At 42.0% G+C, this 26,931-nt stretch overlaps 1 protein-coding gene across 1 annotated transcript; it reads right to left on the bottom strand.

Annotated features, from left to right (window-relative positions):
* Nucleotides 1-1,446: 1,446 nt before the first annotated feature.
* Nucleotides 1,447-26,931, bottom strand: LOC139408939 (alpha-synuclein-like). The gene is made up of 5 exons (XM_071153440.1): nt 26,794-26,931; nt 26,266-26,295; nt 23,566-23,708; nt 17,019-17,096; nt 1,447-1,863 (listed from the first exon to the last, which is right to left on the bottom strand). Exons 1-5 carry the CDS (start codon nt 26,912-26,914, stop codon nt 1,843-1,845), a joined length of 393 nt encoding a protein of 130 aa, XP_071009541.1. The 5' UTR covers nt 26,915-26,931; the 3' UTR covers nt 1,447-1,842.

The raw sequence follows: 26,931 nt of genomic DNA, 5'->3' as shown, positions 1-26,931 counted from the left end.
TGCACTGCAGTACTTAATGCAGCTGGTGGCCACACCAGATACTGACTGTTACTTTTGATTTTGACCCCCCCTTTGTTCAGGGACACATTATTCAATTTCTGTTAGTCACATGTGTCACGCCCTGACCTGAGTATTCTTTGTTTTCTTTATATATTTTGGTTAGGGCAGGGTGTGATGAGGGTGGTATGTGTGTTTTTGTCTCATCTAGGGTTTTGTATGTCTATGTGTGTGTTCCTAGTCTAGGCATATTGTAGGTCTATGGTGGCCTGGATTGGTTCCCAATCAGAGGCAGCTGTTTATCGTTGTCTCTGATTGGGGAACCTATTTAGGTTGCCATTTTCCAGTTTGGGTTTGTGGGTTATTGTCTATGTTATGTTGCTTGTTAGCACAGTGTTTCTTTAGCAGTCAAGTTAGTTAGTTAGTTAGTTAGTTAGTTTGAGTGTACTTCGTGTTTTTTCCATCTTTTCATTAAATCATGCATTCACACCACGCTGCGCTTTGGTCTACTTAATACGACGATCGTGACAACATGTCTGTGGAACTTGTTCAGTTTATGTCTCAGTTGTTGAATCTTATGTTCATACAAATATTTACACGTGTTAAGTTTGTTGAAAATAAACGCAGTTGACAGTGAGAGGACGTTTCTTTTTTTGCTTAGTTTATATCTCGGGTGTCCAATCAAAAACCCATCTTTTGACCAATGGGTAAAAATAATGTTAATTGTGTAGATAGAAGGATGGTACAAATGTCTCAATTATACTCCGTTCAAAAGTTATTGGAGTTATTACCCTTCTAGGATGGCTAGAATTAGGGTGACTAAATCAGTGGAGGCCAGAGAAAAAAGGGGTAAAAAAAAAAATCGGGGAAAATCGGGAAAACTTCATCAAAATCAGCTGGGTTGGATTTTGTGCAAGAATTAAGGCTACTGGCTAGCTGACAGGCTCACTTTTCCGTTGAACTCGTCGTCATTCTTCTCGAATCCGCAGGACTTAAAACAATCAAGATAAGATGGATATTGATTTTGAGACATGTTTTCATATTTTAGTGTACGCTTCATATTAATTCAAAATTCCTTTTATAATTTTTTGGGATTTCCCACAAAAACAAATGTACATCTGTGAAATGTCAACAGAGCACTGAGCGTATACCAAGCTTTTTATTTTCAAAGCCGACCACCAAACAAATGTAAAATCCTCAAGTTGTTACGGGAAACTTGCTATGTCAACAGAGCGCGGTGCTTATTATTGGCTGTATTAGGTTAGGAAATCCGACTTCTTGGATATCATTAGTGATATGTTAGAGAAAGGCTCCACTGAACAATTCAGAACATGAATAATCATATTTGTCTTGGTTTAATTTATTTTATAACATAAGGAAGTGACATGTCATCACCAAAAAAACATGCGTTTTCCCACCCTCGGAGTAGAGTGGGCGGACACCGTCCTGAATACAGTATTTGTATTTACTTCAAAGTCCACAGACAGATAGACAGAACATATAGTCCCTTCTGTGTCCAGGTGGCTGCCTTAGTGGGAGGGAGTTACTGAAGATGGGCGTATAGACCCCACTCAGGACTGACTGACGGAGACTCCAGGACACACACTGACCCACACACACACACACTGGCGTACACCCACTAAGCATTAAGACACACCCATACACACGTTACACACACTAATAGATACACACACAGAGTCATACACACACGCACGGTACAGAATCCATTAAGGAACACAACGAGGCACAACCGGACTTGGCAGGGTGACATGGAATGTTTTGATAGTTGATTGTTACAGTAGTTCTGGAATGTTCTGAGATGAGGCACTTGACAGTGCTGTACTTCTAATAGCCATCGGAATCCTCCTGCAAGTACAGATGGGGGAGAGGTTACTTTTAGAATTATTATGAAATGATTTTACCACTTGTGTAACAACTGATAACACTAAACTCTATTACCATGTAGAAAGCAGTTACTATGTAAGTACATGTTAATACAATGTCACTACAGATATTTCACGTTTCAAGTTTTAATGTCACGTGCACAAGTACAGTGGAAAGCCTTTTTTGCAAGCTCCAAACACAACAATGCAGTAATCAATATCAACATAGCACTAAAAATAACACAAGGTAGAACAAAAACACACAATAAATAAAAATAAGAAATAAGAAGAGCACCAGAAAGTAAGAAGCTATATGCAGGGTCAGTTCCAATACCATATTTACAATGTGCAGGAATACTGAAGTGATAGAGGTAGACATGTAAGGTGATTAGGTATCAGGATATATGATCAACAGCAGCGTACAAAACATTAGTGTAAAAAACATTAGGAACACCTTAATATTGAGTTGCACTTCCTTTTGCCCTCAGAACAGCCTCAATGTGTCGGGGCATGGACTCTATTTCTTTAAAAAAAAAAGTAACCTTTATTTAACTAGGCAAGTCAGTTAAGAACAAATTCTTATTTACTATGACGGCCTCTACAAGGTATCGCAAGCACTTTACAGGGATTCTAGCCCATGTTGACTCCAGTACTTCCCACAGTTGTGTCAAGTTGGCTGGATGTCCTTTGGGTGGTGGACCATTTTGATTGTATGTCAGTATGTGTTTGTAGAGTCAGGAAAAACGTGTGAGTGTTGGAGTGTCAGTGTGCGTGAGTGTTTAGAGTCCTGTGAGTGTGCATAGAGACAATGCAAAAATGAAATACAAGGGTCACCTAATGTGTAGTTACATAGTTATTAGGGTAACTTAAGGTAAAGTATTACCCTATTTGTACATAATGTTAAAAATAAGATGAATTAACAAATCGTATCATATACATACATAGTGCTGATGGATCATGATGATGGTGGATGGAACCCCAAAGGACTTCTTGTGAGGAAATGGGAACCTCACCCATCTTAACAGCCAAAATAAAAAATGTAACACAAAAACCCATGTAAAGCAATCTGATGAATGAAACATGGAAAAGGATGACTATCTAAAAAGGGGAGGATGTGTCACGCCCTAACCTTAGAGATCCTTATTGTTCTCTGTGTTTGTGTAACAGGGTTATATTGGTGATTCCCCTTGCCACTTTATTGTTAAGCCAATGGGCTTTTGGTTTGAGTTTGTTTTGCCTTCACCTACTCAACATGGCATCTTATTGGCTGGTTTGCGTAGCTTGCTTACGAGGGGGGATGTTCCAGTTAGAATCGTCCCAGTGAACAAGCACCAAACCAGCGGTAAGTTGTTGGTTGCAAAGCACTGTACATCAAAAGTGATTTTTATACTCTCAAGTGATGATTTAAATGTACAATTTATATCAAATTGTTTGTAAATGTTATTCGAACATCACACATAAGATGCAGCGGTTTTTGGAGAATATTTGTTGTGCATTTTGTTGTAGAGAATTCCCGCTTCGCCGTGGTGCCGCTTCGCCGTGGTTGCTGTTGAAGAATCAGATAAGACGTTGCTGGTGCAGTTTATGGCGATATCGCATTTCGCCACAAGAGGGTGCCACTAGAACGTTTTATTATCGAAATTGATGAACTTTTGTGTTACTTGTTTAATTGCAATTATAATGTATATCTGATATAAGTAGGGTGAGTTTTACCAGTGTACTAGATATAGGTTAGATTTTGACGTGAGGTTTAAAATATATATATATGCATGTTTTGCTATTTACATTTTTATTGGGGTGTTGATTTCCCATTTTTAAAATGGAAGGTGTTGGAAGAGGTAGGGGTTTCCTGTCATTTAATATGTCACCATCTGTTGGAAGGGGTTCAGCCAAAATTCCAGTTACTTCTACACCTATGCCCAAACTGGAGGGTTTTGACAATAGGTTACCCATGGACACGCCCAAGGATGTGTATGAAAGAGTTTTGCCAAATACAGGGAGTGGGGAGGTCTCCATGGATTTGATAGCAGACATAGTACAGCAGATTGGCCATTCCATTGGGGAGAACATTGCCTCCTGTTTGGAGTCAAAGGCAATTGTTGGGCATGTTGGGGACAATGTTATGGGGAGTGTATGCAGCTCGAGGGGTATGGATGTGTCAGGCCTGAACCTGGTATTGAAGTCTGATATCAGGGAACCGGTGTACTTTCGGGGGGATGGCTCTGAAAAGTGCACAGTGCATGAGTGGGAGGATATGGTAATGGTTTACATGAGGGGCGTGTCTGTGATGGACCAAGCAGTTGAGGTTATGGGCAGGCTTATGGGAAGGGCCCGCGATGTTGTTAAAGTTGGCATACGCAGCAATCCCTCCATTGATTTATCTAAAGGCCCGAGTCCCATCTTTGACATACTGAAACAACATTTTAGTGACACTGTTTTTTCAAGCATGCCCCTTGCTGACTTTTATGCCACATTACCTCTGACTGATGAACAACCATTTGAATATTGGCTCAGACTGAACAGGGCTATGGAGGTTGCTGAAGATTGTCTAAAGAGACAGGGAAAAAGTGTTGAAGACCCATCTCGTGAGCTCACAGTCATGTTTATCAGACATTGCGCTAATGCTGAACTGTCGCTTATCTTTAAGTGCAAGCCATTACAGCAGTGTACTGCTGCAGATGTTCATGAGAGGCTGGATGAATACAGGAGGGAGCGGAGGTACTCTCACTTATCTAAGTTGACCCCAGCCATCGCAACAATGAAGCAGGAAGTTGGTGCTGTCATGCCGATCACCATGCCTGCTGTGAGAACCCACATGGAAGTACCCAATACGTTGCCTTACCCAGCCCAGACTATTCAGGGCTCAGCTGAGCCGATGGAACGTATCCTTGCAATGCTGGAGCGTGTGCTGGAGCAGAGGCCACAACAGTCTAAGTTCCAAAAAGGGAATAGGAGCAAAGTGAAGTCTAATGGGCCATGTAACGTGTGCGGGGATGCTGGACATGATACTTACTTTCACTGCAGGGCCAATCACCTCTGCTTTCTTTGTCATGTAGCTGGCCACGCACGCTCTCAGTGCCCCAAGGCCGCAGCTCTGAGCACAGCTGGTGGAGTCCCTACAGTAATCACTGCTCAGCTTCCGGAAAACTAGTAGGCCTGCATGTAGAAGGGGAGAGTGTTGGGCCTTTTGTAGAGTCCCCATCAGTGAGAGCTGTTGATTTGGAGTCTGTATATAAAAGTGTTTGTGACGAAATGGAGACTGAGAAGAGTATCATAATGCAGAACACACAGAGACTTACCCCGTATGATGATTTATTCTATGCCAAGGTGTTAATAGGAGGAGAAGTAGAAGTGAGAGCTATGCTTGACAGTGGATCCATGGCTTGTACCTTGAGCTCTAGGGTGTTACCTGAACTGTTGCATGCAGGAGTGTTGAAAAGTCCATCATTGAGTCCTACAGAGGTAGTCTTGGTTGGTTGTGGTGGGTTGAAGACGAGGCCTTTGGGAGTATGTGAGCTGGAGATGGAGGTGTACGGATGTAGAGTTGCTGTGCCTACACTGGTGTTGGAAGGCCAGAGTGATGACCTCATCTTGGGCAGCAATCTCCTAAAGCACTTGATTCGCCACCTGAAGACGGATGGAGATCTCTGGAAGAGGGTTTATACTCCTGTGTGTGACGGGGGTGAGGAGAGCAAGCTAATCGATATGATGGCTAATGTGGAGAGATGGAGAGACAGTGAAGTACCTGACAAAGTTGGAACTGTGAGACTAAAAGGGTCTGTGACTCTAGAGCCTATGCAGGAACACTTAGTCTGGGGCAGACTACGAAACACTCAGAATCTATCAGCTGGCAGTGCTGTTGTCATTGAGCCCAGCAGTTCAAGGTCAACACCAAGGTCAATACTGGTAGGGAGGACAGTAGCTCTATTGCGGGGGAATGGGTGGCTCCCTGTTAGAGTGATAAACCCTTCTCAGAAGACAGTGACATTGAGACGAAACGCCACTTTAGCCGATGTCTTTCCTTGCATGGCTCTAGAGGACTTTGACTGTTCGTGTGTGAATGATGATTCATCAGCAGCTTTCCAGCAGCAAGTGCAGAGAATGGCTGATATACTCACTGACTGCCAAGATGACTTGACACAGACTGACGGTTCCAGCCAACTTCACAATACTGACGGACTTGACAGTTCAAACGATCCTGAGGTCTTACGTGACTTAGGTTTGACTGATATTGATGTCTCCTCCTGTCAAGCGTCTCCTGCTGGTAAGAAGAAACTCATCCAGCTCATAGCTGAGTACCAGTCTATTTTTTCCAGGCACAAGTTGGATTGTGGAAAAGCTTCCGGATGTCTTCACCGCATCCAACTGAGTGATGAGAAACCCTTTCGGATGCCCTACCGACGCCTTTCACCAAATAATTATGAGAAGCTCAAACAAGCATTGAATGAGATGGAAGAACGTGATATCATAAGGAAGTCTAGTAGTGAGTTCGCCTCTCCCCTTGTCCTTGTATGGAAGAAGTCTGGAGACCTGAGACTCTGTACTGATTTTCGTTTGCTCAATGCTCGCACCATCAAAGACGCCCACCCACTCCCTCACCAGGCTAACGCGCTGGCTGTGTTAGGTGGAAATGCCTTTTTCTCGACAATGGACCTTACCTCTGGCTACTACAATGTGGAAGTGCATGAGGATGACCGGAGATTCACAGCTTTTACGTCGCCATTTGGATTGTACGAATACAATCGAATGCCACAGGGGTTATGTAATAGTCCGGCAACCTTTATGAGGATGATGCTAAACATCTTTGGGGATCAGAACTTTCTTAGCCTGCTGTGTTACCTTGACGATGTCTTGGTCTATGCGCCCACTGAAGATCTGGCTATACAGCGCCTGGAAATGGTTTTTGAGCGTCTCAAGGCTCACAACCTGAAGTTGGCGCCAAAAAAGTGTAACTTTCTGCAGAGGTCTGTGAAGTTTCTGGGGCATATCATTAGTGCGGATGGTGTAGCTACAGACCCTGAGAAGGTGAGGGCCATTACAGGAGTAACAGAAGCCGATCTGATGAAAGATGGCACTGACATTCCATCTCAGAAGAAATTGAGGTCATTCCTTGGGATGGTGGTGTATTATCAACAGTTCATTGAAGGTTGCTCGACCATTGCAAAGCCTCTCTTTGGATTGACTACTGGACACAAGGCTCCACGCTGGAAAAATAAGCGAAGCTCACCTGTCAGGAAGTTGACGGCTGCCGACTGGACAACAGAATGCAGACAGGCCTTATTCCAGCTAAAGCAAGCCTTACTGGACCAGGTTTTGTTGGCCCACCCCAACTTCGAAAAACCCTTTCTACTCTCGGTGGATGCATCCAGCAATGGCGTAGGTGCTGTGCTATCTCAGGTGCAGGAACCGGGAACTACAGCGAGACCTATAGCCTTCGCGAGCAAGTCCCTCAGTTATGCACAGTCAAGGTATCCTGCGCACAGGCTCGAGTTCTTTGCCATGAAATGGGCTATCTGTGACAAGTTCCACCACTGGCTACGGGGACAGCAGTTCACGGTATGGACGGATAATAATCCCTTGACATACATTCTGACCAAAGCAAAGCTTGATGCTTGTGAACAGAGATGGGTCGCCAAGCTGGCACCATACGAGTTTGACATCAAGTACATCCCTGGAAAAATAAATGTTGTTGCATATGCTTTGAGCAGAGAGCCCTTCGTACGACCCAGTGCACTCCATCGCCTGACAAGGGTTCCGTACGAGACCTTACTAGCTGAAGCCGACGCTGTGCGCACAGACAGAGTGCAAGATGTGTTTCGCTGGTCCAGCCACCCCTTTGACAAAGCCTCTGACTCCAACGAAGTGGTCATTAGCTGTCAGGCTACTGTTGACCCCCCATCTGGTGCTTTATCAAGACATGAAGTTGCAGCTGTTCTTCATTCACACAGGTGCTGGGTGGGTGAAGTGGGCTCACATGCACTGCTGTTGCCACAGCTCCCACAGGCTGTTATGCCATCAGAGCAGACCGATGTCGATGTTCTGCCACACGACCTACTGATGAGTAAGCAGCGTGATGACAACGTGATCAGCAAAGTCATCTTCTTTGTGGAGAGGGGGAGAAGACCATCCCGGAGAGAGCGTGCCCATGAGAGTGTTGAGGTTTTGTGTCTTCTCAGAAGTTGGGACAAGTTGACCATGAAGATGGGTGTACTGTATCGTGTTTCGAAGAATGTGGTTACAAAGAGGAAAATGTATCTGTATGTGGTTCCAGCCTCCATGAAAGCAATGGTGTTGAAGGGTGTCCATGATGAAGCTGGCCACCAGGGCCAACAGAGAACAGTCTACCTGACAAGACAAGACAAAGCTTATGTGAAGTGCTGCAGGAGATGCGTGGTGAGCAAGACTCCTGATCCGGAAGCAAGAGCTCCTCTTGAGAGTATAATAACAACTGAGCCTCTTGAACTAGTGTGCATAGACTTCTGGTCTGCAGAAGATTCTTCAAACAAATCCTTGGATGTGCTCATTGTTACTGACCACTTCACCAAATTGGCTCATGCCTTCTTGTGTCCGAACCAGTCTGCTAAGTCAGTAGCTCATCAGTTGTGGAACAACTATTTCTGTGTCTACGGGATGCCTCGCCGTATACACTCAGACCAGGGAGCCAACTTTGAGAGCGCTTTAATAGCCGAACTGTTGAGTGTTGCAGGCGTTCAGAAGTCTCACACCACGCCGTACCATCCGATGGGGAACGGGTCCTGCGAAAGGATGAATAGGACTTTGGGAAATATGATCCGGGCCCTGCCAACGAGAGTAAAGCACAGATGGCCTCAGGCGCTGAAGTCCCTTACGTTTGCATACAATTGTACAATCCACGAGACCACAGGCTTTGCCCCTTTCCTGCTAATGTTTGGGAGGACGCCAAGACTGCCTGTTGACATAGTCTTTGGCTCTGTCATAGAGAACCCAGAAGTTGTCGACTATGACCAGTTTGTTAAGACTTTGAGGAGCGATCTGAAAGAAGCCATGAATGCAGCACAGGCATCTGCAGCGAAGCAGTTGAAGAGGCATGCTGACCTTTATGACAGAAGAGTCAGAGGAGCACCAGTGGAGATTGGGGATCGAGTATTGCTGGCTAACAAGGGGGAGCGGGGAAAGCGGAAGCTCGCTGACCGTTGGGAGGATACTGTCTACCTTGTCACTGGATTGAATGCTGACAGTCACACTTTTAAGATTCAGAACAGCTCCACTGGACGGGAGAAGACGGTACATCGCAACCTGATAATGCCAGTCAACTTTCTTCCTCTTCCCCATGCTGCTGTTGAGGAGGGAACAGACATGTCTGGATTAACAGAGTCTGAGGACATGAATGACAGCCTTGTGGTCTCAGCTGCCATGGACACTGCAGTGGATGATGGTGCTGAGTACAGAACCAGAGTGTGGGTGTCAGAGTTGTCTTCTGAAGGAACAGGTGAAACAAGCCTGGAGGGTGATGTGCGATCCTTGGATGCTCAGGATATTCTATCTTTGGATTCCGTGGATGATATACTGCAGCTGGAAGGTCTGCCTCGATCAGAGAGTCTTCAAGAATCTGACCGAGACTGTAACAGTGTAGTGAGTGAGCTAATTGACCAGTCTGCTTACGATATCCGTACTGACCTACCAAACACGGACCATTCCTTCCCTGATCAGTTACGTACTGACTGTGTTGACGGACACACTATTGCAACAGTACACAACACTGTTACCCCTTATGCAGTTGAAGGTAGTCGGGGTCATATTAGGTCAAGGGCAGGAAGGCTATTTAAACCAGTGTCAAGACTGATTGAGATTATGAATCAGCAGAAAGTTAGCTCTTGAAGGTTAAATATGTGAATAGAGGGTCAATGGTATTGACGTCTTTTATTTGTTTTGCTTTTACATCATTGTGATCATGATTAGAGGTTGCAGGATGGTAATGTGACGGATATGATAAAGTCTCTTATGGTGGTTTATTTTATTACTTGGATGTTTTAAAGTCACCGAGTGTACTTAACATGTGACAGGCATGTTTACCTACGAGGGCTAATGGGTTTGATCAACTGCTTTTCACTCTAATTCTCAAGGAGAATAGTCTAATGACTGGAATATTTAGTGACTGATTAAAAGCAGGGTCTGCATCCTTGATATACACAGCTTTACCTTTTAGTTTTCTCTATTAGGTAGTATATATATATATTTTTTCTCTGGATTATTCTGTACATATGTTGAGTGTCTCTGTATCTGGTGTGTTTGCACAGTGCTGTTTTGTATTTTGTTATTTTTCTTGGCCATTGGAATTCAGTAGGGGGGAGTGTAACAGGGTTATATTGGTGATTCCCCTTGCCACTTTATTGTTAAGCCAATGGGTTTTTGGTTTGAGTTTGTTTTGCCTTCACCTACTCAACATGGCATCTTATTGGCTGGTTTGCGTAGCTTGCTTACGAGGGGGGATGTTCCAGTTAGAATCGTCCCAGTGAACAAGCACCAAACCAGCGGTAAGTTGTTGGTTGCAAAGCACTGTACATCAAAAGTGATTTTTATACTCTCAAGTGATGATTTAAATGTACAATTTATATCAAATTGTTTGTAAATGTTATTCGAACATCACACATAAGATGCAGCGGTTTTTGGAGAATATTTGTTGTGCATTTTGTTGTAGAGAATTCCCGCCAGTATTAGCCAGCAACTTACTGTGTCTGGTGGGGGGGTTCATATATTTTGTACAGTGCGTGAGTGCAGAGTTGGATGGTGAGACGTGCATTGCATGACGTGCAATTTTGTGTCGTTCTTATCAGGTACATTGTTAAATATATTATATTGTATATTGTAATTGTATTATTTTGGTAACTACCCCAGTGAACAAGCACCAAACCAGCGAATAAAGCTACATGACTGGTGCTACATGTTGGAGTTCCGTGTCGATGACTGATTGTACACAACGCAAGACGAGTACTGTTACATTTGGTTAGGTCAGGGTGTGACTTGGGTGGGAAATTCTATGTCTTCTGTTTCTTTATTTTTGACCGAGTGTGGTTCCCAATCAGAGGCAGCTGTCTATCGTTGTCTCTGATTGGGGATCATACTTAGGCAGCCCTTTTTCCCACCATTAGGTTGTGGGATCTTATTTTCCGTTTAGTTTCTGTAGCCTGACAGAACTGTGCGCTTTCGTTTTTTGACTTTGTTATTTTGTTTGGTGTCATCAATAAAGATACGATGTATACCTACCATGCCGTGCCTTGGTCTCCTTCTACCAACAAGAGCCGTTACAGGATAATAAGGAGTAAACCATTAACTGCTGATGCACTAACCATGCTTCTATCCAACCATTTCATATGGATGAATTTCCTGACTGAATGGATGAAAATGTCACGACAGGTCTGACAGAAACATGAAATGCCATTACAATTTTATAAACGGAGTCAGAAAATGTCTTCATTCGACATGGTGGGGTCTTTTTGTGTCTGTAAAATTAATTCTGCGAGAAATGGAGGTGGAAACCGAGTGATGCGATGATATATTGTGTGTTCCTCCCACTAAGACTCGGGAAAGCATGCAGTTTATTAGGTTACAGATTAAATAAATGATGATGAACTTTAAGGGGTGGTGAAAGTACAAGGTGATGAGCTTGATGCTCCTTTCCAATAAATATCTAGTCTTATTCTGGTGACGTGATGATCGAAGTTTGGCTGCCGTTTGACAAATACAAATAATATCGCTCTTATCCATATTAATCTCATAATGTAGGTAGCCTACCTGCATTGTATCTGCGAACTGTTGGATAGAGCGCATGTGCCAAGACCAGAGTGGGCACATTTTCTATATAACGAAACAGTTGTTGTGGCAAAACCATCAGTAGATTTTAAAATACGATGGTATGCCATTTAACTTATTTTTTTCATTCATATTTTTCATTCGGTACCTGGGAATCTATGCACACTACGTGACTCTCATCCCCTATGTGCACTAACGTTGCGTTATAACGCACAGCCTTTTATCCACTAAAAGTAAGTTTGATGGAAACACCAATGGTGGGAAAATGTGCATCTTGTTTGATGAAGATTTTAGAATATTTGCATGAAAATCTGTCGCAAATTGGATGGAAACCTAGCAAATGACTCAGTTTGAGACTCTGAAATATTGATTTTATTGTCACAAAAGATCAAAGCAGGACTCTCGAACCCTGTTCCTGGAGAGTTACCCTCCTGAAGGTTTTCGTTCTAAACCCAGTTTTATCTAACCCTTCAGTTTATCAAAGGGTGGTTACATGCTGACCACACTGCTCGCATCACGTCCATGCTATTCAATCATTGCACCCACACTGCTCGCGTGTGTCAACGAACGTCTGCTTAGCTGGTCAGTTGTAATAATGCAGCAAAGTTGGTTGCCAACCACCATATAAATTCCAAAGAAGAAAAAGTAGCCTGATGGAAGGAGAAGAGATGACGAGAAACAAATTTGGTTTACCGTTTTATCTGTGGATTAATTGTCGGAGTAGAGGACCTTGTGCATTTCAGGTAAAAGAGCAACCCAATGTTTGTACACCAGGACAAATTAGCTAACAACAGTAAGCTAGTTAGCTAAATTGCCATAAATGTTTAATGCTTTTTGACCTCTCCCAAAATTAATATAATTGGATCAGAGTTTGTTTTAATATTTCAACCTGCGTGTCCTGATCGCATCTGGTGTGGGTGAACAAAATCAACTTGTGTGCAATGGCGCACGCAGACGCATGCGTGCGTTTGGTTAGGTCTGCATGTTAGGGTTGGAGTGAAAACCTACAGGATGATAGCTCTCAAGGAACAGGTTTGGTGAGCCCTGGCCTAGAGCCTCTGACACAGATTTCTAGAGTTGTTGTTGTTATTTACTGTAGTATTTGGGGGAAAGCGCACAGTTTAGCCTAGCTAACATCAATTAGCCTTCCTAATGTTAGCTAGCTAGCTAGATAACATTAGGAAGGCTTCTCTTGGTTTTATGCAGTTTAAACAGGTAGTATGTATTCAGGTGAGGTGATAAATAACTAGCAATAAGTTAGTCTACCAGCGCAAGTCCTTCTACTACGGTTACAGCATTGTTGCGTTAGGTATTTGTTGAATTTTATTTCCCCCCTTTATGATGATGATTGGGACCTGCTAGTGGTAGTTTTGTGATAACTGCACAATTTCAAAGTTGTTAATAAAAACAGACATATTGGGACCCAATATCGTTTCAATATTTTAACGTTTAAACGTTCACACTAGAGGTCTTCACGAATCCAACAGATCCAAAATTCCGAACGTGTCCGTGTCCTAAATTCTGACTTTTGCTTTGGATCTGGGTCGAAACTAATATGTAATTGCCACGGATGTATGTACAGTTGAAGTCACAAGTTTACATACACTTATGTTGAAGTCATTAAAACAAATTTTTCAACCACTCCACAAATGTTTTGTTAATAACAAACTATAGTTTTGGCAAGTCGGTAAGGACATCTACCTTGTGCATGACACAAGTAATTTTTCCAACAATTGTTTACAGACAGATTATTTCACTTATAATTCACTGTCACAATTGCAGTGGGTCAGAAATGTACATACACTAAGTTGACTGTGCCTTTAAACAGCTTGGAAAATTGAAAAAAATTATGTCACGGCTTTAGAAGCTTCTGATAGGCTAATTGACATAATTTGAGTCAATTGGAGGTGTACCTGTGGATGTATTTTAAGGCCTACCTTCAAACTCAGTGCCTCTTTGCTTGACATCATGGGAAAATCAAAAGAAATCAGCCAAGACCTCAGAAAAAAATGTGTAGACCTCCACAAGTTTGGTTCATCCTTGGGAGCAATTTTGAAAAGCCTGAAGGTACCATGTTCTTCTGTACAAACAGTAGTACGCAAGTATAAACACCATGGGACCACGCAGCCATCATACCACTCAGGAAGGAGACGCGTTCTGTCTCCTAGAGATGAAGGTACTTTGGTATGAAAAGTGCAAATCAATCCCAGAATAACAGCAAAGGACCTTGTGAAGATGCTGGTGGAAGCAGGTACAAAAGTATCTATATCCACAGTAAAACGACATAACCTGAAAGACCGTTCAGCAAGGAAGAAGCCACTGCTCTAAAACCGCCATAAAAGAATCCACACTACGGTTTGCAGCTGCACATGGGGACAAAGGTCGTACTTTTTGGAGAAATGTCCTCTGGTCTGATGAAAAAAAAATAGAACTGTTTGTCCATAATGACCATCGTTATGTTTGGAGGAAATTGGGTGAGGTTTGGAAGCCGAAGAACACCATCCCAACCGTGAAGCACGGGGGTGGCAGCATCATGTTGTGGGGTTGCTTTGCTGCAGGAAGGACTGGTGCACTTCACAAAATAGATGGCATCATGAGGTTGGAAAATTATGTGGATATATTGAAGTAACATCTCAAGACATCAGTCAGGAAGTTAAAGCTTGGTCGCAAATGGGTCTTCCAAATGGACAATGACCCCAAGCATACTTCCAAAGTTGTGGCAAATTACTTCAGGACAACAAAGTCAAGGTAATGGAGTGGCCATCACAAAGCCCTGACCTCAATCCCATAGAAAATGTGTGGGCAGAACTGAAAAAGCGTGTTGGAGAAAGGAGGCCTACAAACCTGATTCAGTTACACCAGCTCTGTCAGGAGGAATAGGCCAAAATTCACCAACTTATTGTGGGAAGCTTGTTGAAGGCTACCCAAAACGTTTGACCCAAGTTAAACAATTTAAAGGCAATGCTACCAAATACTAATTGAGTGTATGTAAACTTCTGACCCATTGGGAATGTGATGAAGGAAATACAAGCTGAAATAAATCATTCTCTCTACTATTATTCTGACATTTCACATTCTTAAAATAAAGTAGTGATCATAACTGACCTAAAACAGGGAATTTTTACTAGGATTAAATGTCAGTAATTGTGAAAATCTGTGTTGAAATGTATTTGGCTGAGGTGTATAGTTGTGGCCAAAAGTTTTGAGAATGACACAAATATGAATTTTCACAAAGTCTGCTACTTCAGTTTGTATGATGGCAGTTTGCATATACTCCATAATGTTATGAAGAGTGATCAGATTAATTGAAATTAATTGCAAAGTCCCTCTTTGCCATGCAAATGAACTGAATCCCCCCAAAACAGCCCTGCTACAAAAGGACCAGCTGACATCTTGTTAGTTATTTTCTCATTAACACAGGTGTGAGTGTTGACGAGGACAAGGCTGGAGATCACTCTGTCATGCTGATTGAGTTCAAATAACAGACTGGAAGCTTCAAAAGGAGGGTGGTGCTTGGAATCATTGTTCTTCCTCTGTCAACCATGGTTACATGCAAGGAAACACGTGCCATCATCATTGATTTGCACAAAAAGGGCTTCACAGCCAAGGATATTGCTGCCAGTAAGATTGCACCTCAATCAACCATTTATCGAATCATCAAGAACTTCAAGGAGAGCGGTTCAATTATTGTGAAGAAGGCTTCAGGGCGCCCAAGAAAGTCCAGCAAGCGCCAGGACCGTCGCCTAAAGATGATTCAGCTACGGGATCGGGGCACCACCAGTACAGAGCTTGCTCAGGAATGGCAGTAGGCAGGTGTGAGTGCATCTGCACACACAGTGTGGTGAAGACTTTTGGAGGATGCTCTGGTGTCAAGAAGGGCAGCAAAGAAGCCACTTATCTCCAGGAAAAACATCAGGGACAGACTGATATTCTGCAAAAGGTACAGGGATTGGACTGCTGAGGACTGGGGTAAAGTCATTTTCTCTGATGAATCCCCTTTCCAATTGTTTGGGGCATCCGGAAAAAAAGCTTGTCCGGAGAAGACATGGTGAGCGCTACCATCAGTTCTGTGTCATGCCAACAGTAAAGCATCCTGAGACCATTCATGTATGGGGTTGCTTCTCAACCAAGGGAGTGGGCTCACTCACAATTTTGCCTAAGAAGACAGCCATGAATAAAGAATGGTACCAACACATCCTCCGAGAGCAACTTCTCCCCACCATCCAGGAACAGTTTGGTGATGAACAATGCCTTTTCCAGCATGATGGAGCACCTTGCCATAAGGCAAAAGTGATAACTAAGTGGCCCGGGAAACAAAACATTGATATTTTGGGTCCATGGACAGGAAACTCCCCAGACCTTTAAATCCCATTGAGAACCTCCTCAAGAGGCAGGTGGACAAACAAAAACCCACAAATTCTGACAAACTCCAAGCATTGATTATGCAAGAATGGCCCAGAAGTTAATTGACAGCATGCCAGGGCAGATTGCAGAGGTTTTGAAAAAGAAGGGTCAACACTGCAAATATTGACTCTGCATCAACTTCATGTAATTGTCAATAAAAGCCTTTGACACTTGTGAAATGCTTGTAATTATACTTCAGGAATTCCATAGTAACATCTGACAAAAATATCTAAAGACACTGAGGCAGCAAACTTTGTGGAAATTAATATTTGCGTCATTCTCAAAACCTTTGGCCACGACTGTATGTAAACTTCCGTCTTCAATTGTATATGCATACAATGCCCTAATGCATTTAGCGTTCAAATCAGGTGGACAATTATTGTTTTGGGACAGTAAAAACCAATACAACAATAGTCTATACATTTTTTAACATCGAAACACAATAAATTGTTGTTTTGATATTTCTTATAGGCAGTTTAAGGACACATAAGTAACTGTGTAATTTTTGGCCAATATCACCTGTTTATTGATGGCGCTGGCAGTGCCCAGTCGGAAGTTTCTTTCTCTCTCTCTTTCTACTCTCGGATCTGGAAGGGTCTCTTTCATCCGAACCGTCATGGGTCTGTTTGGTTCTGTTTTCAAAAAGCCTTTTCGGAATGGGTCTGATTACCCTCGGGTCCATTCGGAACGGGTCTCAGTTTATAATAATGTTATATTTATGCATATCGGGTTGGGTGGGAAAGCCATAGATCCATTTCGGAACGTGTCTAACTTTTTGAACCCGTGACGACCTCTTCACATCCCTATGCTCAGGTGTGCCCCAAAACTTTTCCTAATCTTGACTGTTTTATCTCGATTGTTTTTAAAACAAGGTGTGCCACCGTTTAAAAAAGGTTGGGAGCCACTGCTCTAGAAGATGTTGTAAGTAGTAGGTAAATATCCTACCTCTGCAGCAGTATCACCACCCTCTGGGTCCACTGGTGACTCCTTGATAGGTGAGTCTTTAGACATAGTATCTTCATCCTGCAATAATAACACACATTCACTGACCAGGTCAACAGTGGGGAAGTGTTGGAAATATCCACAGTAGACAATGACCACTTTTGTTAGTTGGTTGCTGTATACACAAAACATTAAAAACACCTGCTCTTTCCATGACATAGACTGACCAGATGAATCCAGGTGAAAGCTAGTATCCCTTACACTTCAGTCAGTGTAGATGAAAGAGAGGATCAGAAACTGCCTGTAGCTCAGGACCTGAAGCAAGGATATGCATATTCTTGATACCATTTGAAAGGAAACACTGAAGTTTGAGGAAATGTGAAATTAATGTAGGAGAATATGACACATTAGATCTGGTAAAAGATAATACAAACAATTCAACAAAAAAAATTGTTCCATCATCTTTTTGTTCCATCAAGACAAAGACCATAGTGTATTATTGCAGTTTAAGTGCAATTTAGATTTTGGCAGCAGTGTGTGTGCAACATTTCAGATTGAGCCACATTTCAATACTGGACAATTATTTGTATCAAGTCTGCCCAAATGTACCGAATTGTTCAATTGATACATTTTCAAGTAAATCATTATAGAGAAACAACAATGATATGGTAATGCAAAATGTAAGTTTACACACTCCTAGGAATGTCATACATGATGGATCAGTAGCTTACACACTAACTTTCACACATCTAGATGGCTGGGTGTGGTGAGTGTGGATTCAGAGACAGCAGGGGTCGAAAATGTAGAACCCAGTTCCTACATTTGAATATAAAAATTGATTTTATTAAACAAAATTATGCTACATTTTCTCTCTGGGACCCTCAGGATGACAAATCAGAGCAAGATTACTGAATGTAAGTACGTACATTATTTACCTTCAGAGGTGAATGTATCAAACCAGTTGCCATGAAAAAGGTTTTTTGTTGTTGTGTACTCTCCTCAAACAATAGCATGGTATTTTTTAACTGTAATAGATACTGTAAATTGGACACTGCAGATAGATTAACAGGAATGTAAGCTTTCTGCCCATATAAGACATGTCTATGTCCTGGGAAATCCTGTAGAGGTTAAAGAAGGCTTTTTAAGCCTTGAGACAATTGAGACATGGATTGTGTATGTGTGCCATTCAGAGGGTGAATGGGCAAGACAACATATTTAAGTACCTTTGAATGGGGTATGGTAGTAGGTATTAAACTCACCGGTTTTAGTGTGTCAAGAACTGCATCGCTACTGGGTTTTTCACGCACAGTTTCCCATGTGTATCAAGAACGGTCCACCACCCAATGGCCATTTAGCCAACTTGACATAACTGTGGGAAGCATTGGATTCAACATGGACCAGGATCCCTGTGGAAAACTTTCGATACCTTGTAGTGTCCATGCCTCGACGAACGGAGGCTGTTCTGATGGTGGAAGGTGTTCCTAATGTTTTGTACACTCAGTGTATTCCAAGACAAGCGTGCTAACAATTGCAGGCTGTGGGAAACAAACCTATTACATTAAATTCTGTGCTACAATACAAGGCATTTATTGGTGATTGTCATTGTTGTGACCTTTAATAAGATACAGGCCGGTGACACATACAGCTCCACTCATCTCCTGGTGTGTGTGTGTGTGTGTGTGTGTGTGTGTGTGTGTATGTGTGTGACATGACTACCAGCTGACAACCTTAGAGCAATTACCGTGCCCTCTCCTCCTGTATGTGTGTGTGTGTAGGTGTGTTTTTGTGCCCTCTTCTCCTCTATGTGTAGGTGTGTGTTTGTGCCCTCTCCTCCTGTATGTGTGTATGTGTAGGTGTGTGTTTGTGCCCTCTCCTCCTGCCATTCCATTTAACACCGCCCACTGCGTCTCCATCTGTTCACGCAGCACAGCCAGAAACACACACACCACACACACACACACACACACACACACACACACACACACACACACACACACACACACACACACACACACACATAGAAAGAAGCACACCACACAGCGTCTCTCAACACCCACCGTGGCCAATAAATACTGTCTCTACTGTGCTATTTTCTATTCTGCTAATAATTTTAAGAAACCCAAACCCATGAAGCCCCATGATAGTTATTTCAAATTATAAATTAAATCTGGAATATCTTATCCAGGTAAGTATTAACTTGTAATACATACATTTTTTCACTTTTAATTGAGCCTATCCCATATGAAACATTAACAAGATTTTGATTGTGTTCCTCTTGTCTTGTGGCTCAACAACCGAACATACAACAGAACAGCATCTGTGACATGAGTGCAATGAGTCGGTCTACGTGAGCTGGTGAGGTGTTCTGTCTTACCAGCCCAAATCCATTTACCAGCCGGAGCATCGCTGCTAGCGCTGCTAGTTGTTTGTGTGTGGGTGGATGGGTGTTACATTCAACAAACAAACAGGCAGCAGCCTCGCTCTTCCTCCCTCGTCATCAGACACCCCATCTCTCACACTGTCTAACTAACTGATGAGAGTTGGCTCGCTGCTGTGGACAACCAGATGAAAGTAGATTGATCGCTCTGCTCCCTAACCTGCTGTTCCATGCTTGCTTTAGAAAGGAGGTATGGAGAGATGGATAAAGGGATAAAGGTAAAGAGAGATTGCGCCTGGGTCGGAGCCCCCTAGGCAGAGAAGCTCCTTTGATGGGCTCCTTTTTAATTTGGTCGATATCAATGATACTGTAATGATTGGGGCTCAGAACTCAAGCAGGGACAGACAGGCACTAAGGCTCTGTCTAAATGAGATCAATCCAATTCTGTGCACCATCTCTGGTTTCGTTCCAAATGGCACCCTATTCCTTATATATGTAGTGCACTACTTTTGAACAGCACCCATGTAGGGAATTAGGGTGCCATTTGGGACGTAGTTTCTGTATTTCTGTGTTTCTTCTGTCAAACTCGGAGGACACGTTAAGGTGTTACACAGAGGACGCGATTAGGCATTAGACAGGGTTTGGAGATAAACCGCTAGGTAGCCAATCAATGGCCACAGGAAATGCTACAATCAAACGTCTTTAAAAACAAATCAAATGGACAGGGGATTGTGTCGACACACAGGCGATTAACAGAGAAAACAAAGATTGTAATTGGCTGAAAGATAATGCTGAAGACATTACTCGGATTACCAGAGTGGTTCCAAGGCATTGCCCCCTGTCCAGACCAAAATATTTATTCCTTTAGCAGCAAAGAATTCCACTACTTTTATCTTATTCATCAGTAGCAATTCTGGGTGTGTGTCGGTAATTATTGTTCTGAAGTTCTTGATCTTGGAACCCAGAACCAAATCTTGTGTGAACACTGGCCAGCTACTCAATTTGTTTAACATTTACGTTAACAGTCAGTCATTAAATTCTAAATCCTAAATCAAATCAAATGTATTTATATAGCCCTTTGTACATCAGCTGATATCTCAAAGTGCTGTACAGAAACCCAGCCTAAAACCCCAAACAGCAAGCAATGCAGGTGTAGAAGCACGGTGGCTAGGAAAAACTCCCTAGAAAGGCCAAAACCTAGGAAGAAACCTAGAGAGGAACCAGGCTATGAGGAGAGGTCAGTCCTCTTCTAAAATCTACATACAGTAGGAGCTCCTCAACAAACCTTCAATTGAGCTGTTCACTGTTCTCTTCTCTGCCCAGGGATATTCTATTTGTTTATAACTTCCTCTCAGTAGCATAACCACAGCCTAATTGTATAATCCCTCTAGAATTATGTCCCATTTAACACTTTATTAACCTCTGTGTGTGCGGATGTGTGTGTGTCATGTAACAATTTATTAATCTAGTCATAAACGAACAAAGGCAAAGGAGGAAGGCAGCTAAAGTTATTGTTCTAATTAGTGAGGTTTTCTCTCTGATTGATGTCGTTGATTTTTTTCTAATAATAATGCCAGTGTGTGTGTGTGTGTGTGTGTGTGTGTGTGTGTGTGTGTGTGTGTGTGTGTGTGTGTGTGTGTGTGTGTGTGTGTGTGTGTGTGTGTGTGTGTGTGTGTGTGTAAGGACACTATACAGATAATGAATGCAATGATTGCTGAGTACCTGTGATGTCAGCAGGGTGCTTTGGGGTGGCTAATTCACTTGGCAGATTAACACTGTTAAAGCAACAATCTGTCATTTGTTTTTCATACAGATGGCAGCCCCTCCACTTCTTTTGCTATAAAGCTGAGGGATGGGGCTGGAGAAATGCAACCATTCTCAAATGCATAGATTGAGTTCAGTTCTACTAAACTCTTGAGGCAAGTTTTTTCCCTCAAGAATCAATGGGTGTTTTGTCATTCATTGAATTGACCATTTGGACAGCTGTACATATTGCAGATTGTCCCATTAATTGGAAGAACATGGAAGGGCAGACTGAAGAAACCTTGTTGCTTTGCTGTTGGTTTGAAGATGAATCATCACTACTACTACAAGGCCAGCATTGCAGCCAAGCTTTACTTTAATATGTCCACGATTCTGTTTAGTTTTGTTTTGAAAGAGAGACAATCCATTTTTCATCTTCAGAGACCATCAGGGCTGCAAATTGTCTGTCTGTCTGGATCTTTCTCTGCCTTTATATAAACAGACCTTCAGACAGACAAGTGAGAATCCATCCTGCTTTTTATGACAGAGAACTAAGAACGCCGGAGGAAGAGGATAAGAAAGGAAAAAGCAACAAGCCAGAGGACTCAAGGTCAGGCTTCATTTGACAGGGGGGAAAGAGAAGTGAATTAGCTGTCACATTTAAAATGGTTGAAAAATGCTGTGCTGAAAGGAAAGGACAGCATTCAGATGGCAATAGGTTCTGATGAAATGTCGGTATCAAGACTAAAATGAATAGCAAAGGTTGCTTCTGTTATCTCTCTTACAGTGCATTTGGAAAGTATTCAGACCCCTTGACTTTTTGCACATTTTGTTACGTTACAGCCTTATTCTAAATTTGATAAAATTATTATTTTTCCCTCGTCAATCTACACACAATACACCACAATGACAAAGCAAAAACAGGTTTTTATAAATGTTAACAAATGTATTAAAAATTAACTACAGAAATACCTTATTTATATAAATATTCAGACCCTTTGCTATGAGAATAGAAATTGAGCTCAGGTTCATCCTGTTTCCATTGATCATCCTTGAGATTTTTCTACAACTTGATTGGAGTCCACTTGTGGTAAATTCAATTGATTGCACATGATTTGGAAAGGCACACACCTGTCTTTGTAAGGTCCCACAGTTGACAGTGCATGTGCAAAACCACAAGAACACAGTGGCCTCCATCATTCTTAAATGGAATAAGTTTTAAACCATCAAGACTCTTCCTAGATCTGGCCAAATTGAGCAATTGGGGGAGTAGGGCCTTGGTCAGGGAGGTGACCAAGAACACGATGGTCACTCTGACAGAGCACCAGAGTTGGGAGAACTTTCTTGAAGGACAACCATTTCTGCAGCACTCCACCAATCAGGCCTTTATGGTAGATTGACCAGATGGAAGCCACTCTTCATGACAGCTCAATTGGAGTTTCCAAAAGGCACCTAAAGACTCTCAGGCCAAGTGAAACAAGATTCTCTGGTCTGATGAAACCAAGATTGAACTCTTTGGCCTAAATGCCAAGCGTCGCGTCTGGAGGACACTTGGCACAATCCCTACGGTGAAGCATGTTGGTGGTAGCATCATGCTGTGGGGTGATTTCAACAGCAGGGGCTGGGAGACTAGTCACGATCGAGGGAAAGATGAACGTAGCAAAATACAGAGAGATCCTTGATGAAAACCTGCTCCAGAGCGCTCAGGACCTCAGACTGGGGCGAAGCTTCAACTTCCAACAGGACAATGACCCTAAGTACACGGCCAAGACAACACAGGAGTGGCTTCGGGACAATCTCTGAATGTCCTTGAGTGGCCCAGCCAGAGCCCAGACTTGAACCCGATCGAACACCTCTTGAGAGACCTGAAAATTGCCGTGCAGCAACGCTCCCCATCCAACCTGACAGAGCCTGAGAGGATCTGCAGAGAAAAATGGGAGAAACACCCCAAAAACAGGTGTGCCAAGCTTGTAGCATCATACCCAAGAAGACTCAAGGCTGTAATTGCTGCCAAAGGTGCTTCAACAAAGTACTGAGTGAAGGGTCTGAATACGTATGTAAATATGATATTGCATTTTGGTAATAAATACTTTTGCAAAAAAAAAAAATATATATATATATATACGTTTTTTGCTTTGTCATAGCGGGGTATTGTGTGTGGGGTATTGTGTGTTGATTATTACAATAAGGCTGTAATGTAACAAAATGTGGAAAAAGTCAAGGGGTCTGAAAACTTTCCGAATGCACTGTATATGTGTATAAGAATAAAAAGTAACCCCCACTTGTTTGTCATTCATCTCAATTTAAATGTTGTGTGAGAGAGAGGTAGAGCTAAAACTAAGAGATAGAGAGCTGTAAAGTGTTTGTTTAGGTGATGGTATCAAATATTGAACAAGGTAGGAGTATGGGTCAGGTATCTCAGGTTCTCACCTGTTTGGCTGTGTCTTTCTTGACCAATCCAGTCGCAGCAGCAATATTCCCCGCCCCCTCCACAGTCCTGTGAGCCACTGCTGTCACACCTGTTACCATGGCTCCGCCCACCTGGGAAACGCCAGACACTGTTTTACCTACAACTACCAGGAGAGGGAGAACATATGTGGCGGTCACTTCTAGGAAGATTTTAACCCACTTAATCTTAACATTTCTCCAAGTTTCACCTTCGTTGTAAAGCCCTAGTTATTTTGTTGCTTTGACAGTCATTTCTGAAAAACAAGCTACCATTCCCAGTCACAAGGGGATTTCTGTCTGATTTAAGAAGAAATGGTCAACTTGTTATTGTTATTTTATTGTGTTACTTTTTTTATTACTTTAGTTTATTAAGTACATTTTTTCTTGACAAATTTTTCTTAAAACTGCAGTGTTGGTTAATCTTTTTTATTTATTTTTTATTTTAATTTATTTCACCTTTCTTTAACCTGGTAAGCCAGTTCTCATTTACAACTGCAACCTGGCCAAGATAAAGCAAAGCAGTGTGACACAAACAACACAGAGTTACACATGGAATAAACAAACGTACAGTCAATAACACAATAGAAAAGTCTATATACAGTGTGTGCAAATGCAGTAAGATTAGGGAGGTAAGGCAATAAATAGGCCATAGTGGCGCAATAATTAGAATTTAGTAATTAAACACTGGAGTGATAGATGTGCAGAAGATGAATGTGCAAGAAGAGATGATGATGATGCAAAGGAGCAAAAAAAAGAAATAACAATATGGGGATGAGGTAGTTGGGTGGGCTATTTACAGATAAATATGGGCTTGTAAGTAAGCCTTTCATGGTAAAGTCTACACCTGTTGTATTCAGGGCATGTGACAAATAAAATTAGATATGATTTATAAGAATACATTTACTATAATTTACTATAATCTTTTTTTTTGTTTAACTTCTTAAGATGGTAAAACATGTTTTTTATTAAGTTGAACATGTGCTCTTTATGACAGAATTTTAAAATGAGGTGAAATCAATGTTTTTTTGGACCAAGTAACACTTCTCAAAAGGCACCAAATTGGTGGAACGACCAAAATGCCTTCAGAAAGTATTCGTATCCCTTAACTTATTCCACATTTTGTGTGTTGTTGTGTACAGCCTGAATCTCTAATGATTTAAATTTAGATTTTTGGTCACTGGCCTACCCACAATACCTTATAATGTCAAAGTAATTATGTTTTAGAATTTTTTACAAATTAATACAAATATTTAAGGTGAAATGTCTTGAGACAATAAGTCTTCAACCCCTTTGTAATGGCAAGCCTAAATACGTTCAGGAGTAAACATTTGCTTTACAAGTCACATAAGTTGCATGGACTCACTGTGTGCAATAATAGTGTTTAACATGATTTTTGAATGACTACCTCATCTCTGTACCTCACACATACAATTATCTGTAAGATCCCTCAATTGAGCAGTGAATTTCAAACACAGATTCAACCACAAAGACCAGGGAGGTTATCCAATGCCTCGCAAAGAAGGGCACCTATTGGTAGATGGGTTAAAAAAAGCAGGCATTTAATATCCCTTTGAGCATAGTGAAGTTATTAATTACACTTTGTATGGTGTATCAATACACCCAGTCACTACAAAGATACAGGCCGGAGGGGAAGGAAGGTCAACAATGTCGTGGTTACTCCACAATACTAACCTAATTGACAGAGTGAAAAGAAGTAAGTCTGTACAGAATAAAAATATTCCAAAACATGCATCCTGTTTTTAATTAACAAGGCATTAAAGTAATACTGCAAAAAATGTGGCAAAGCAATTCACTTTTTGTCCTGAATACAAAGTGTTACGTTTTGGGCAAATCCAATACAACACATTACTGAGTACCACTCTTCGTATATACCAGCAAAGTGGTGGGTGCATCATGTTATGGGTATGCTTGTTTAGGAATGGGGAGTTTTTCAGGATAAAAAAGAAATGGAATGGAGCTAAGCACAAGCAAAATCCTAGAGGAAAACCTAGTTCAGTGTGCTTTTCACCAGGCACTGGGAGATGAATTCCCCTTTCAGCAGGACAATAACCTAAAACACAAAGCCAAATCTATACTGGAGTTGCTTACCAAAAAGATAGTGAATGATCCTGAATGGCTGAGTTACAATTTTGACTTAAATTTACAGTAAAATCTATGGCAAGACTTGAAAACGGTTGTCTAGCAATGATCAGCAATCAATTTGACAAAGTTTGGAGAATTTTGAAAATAATAATGGCCAAATGTTACACAATCCAGGTGTGGAAAGCTCTGTCATTCACCTATTAACTTCATCCAATGAGCATAGCACACTAAGGCAATTCCACCACGCTTGCTGATTAACCTATGGGGTCACTTGTGCAATAATCACTTCCTTATCTGTCAACCAATAGGTATAAATCTAGGGCGTATTTGTCAACCTACCCCTTGTCTCTGACTTGATGTTTTGCAGCAACAGTCTTCCAACGACCTTCCAGCTCCCCACCACCACCAGCATAATAACCTGAAGGCCCATCATCGGAACCCCGTTCTATGGACCATTGCTCGGAGACAAGGCCTACCCCAACTATTCAATACAATTCCATATCGTATTCTGTCTCTGCTGTAATTCAGTTAAGCCTCTACTCAACTGAGTAATGTTGGTAATGGTGACATGTAGACTACCTGTTGTGACTCCATCCTTTGTTTTGTTGCCTATGAAAAAGAACAAAAACGTGAAGGAGGGGTGACAAATATTTAACATCCCATTGATGTCAATGGGACCACTGTCATTCAATAAAATGATCTCTTTACATGGTCTGATTAACCATGCTCGTACATCATTTCTAACATTCAACATCTCAGCATCTCATCTCAGCAACACTTAGCATTCGACATCTCAGCAACACTTAGCATTCGACATCTCAGCAACACTTAGCATTCGACATCTCAGCAACACTTAGCATTCGACATCTCAGCAACACTTAGCATTCGACATCTCAGCAACACTTAGCATTCGACATCTCAGCAACACTTAGCATTCGACATCTCAGCAACACTTAGCATTCGACATCTCAGCAACACTTAGCATTCGACATCTCAGCAACACTTAGCATTCGACATCTCAGCAACACTTAGCATTCGACATCTCAGCAATGATTTAAAAAGCAAGTTAAAGGAAAGAGCAGGTCGGCTACACTTGTCAAGACTTACCGACAAAGATAACGCCACCTTTTGTCATCTCAGCCGCCCCAGTTACTCCCTGCTTCGTCTTCTCCGCTGCTGCCACGACCCCATCCTTGGCTTTCGAGAACCCCTTTATTAGCGCGTCCATGGTGTCCAAAATGACAC

This window comes from Oncorhynchus clarkii, chromosome 5 (assembly GCF_045791955.1).
Source record: "Oncorhynchus clarkii lewisi isolate Uvic-CL-2024 chromosome 5, UVic_Ocla_1.0, whole genome shotgun sequence".
In the NCBI taxonomy this organism is placed as follows: Eukaryota; Metazoa; Chordata; class Actinopteri; order Salmoniformes; family Salmonidae; genus Oncorhynchus; species Oncorhynchus clarkii.
This window is presented reverse-complemented; position numbering and strand designations above follow the sequence as displayed.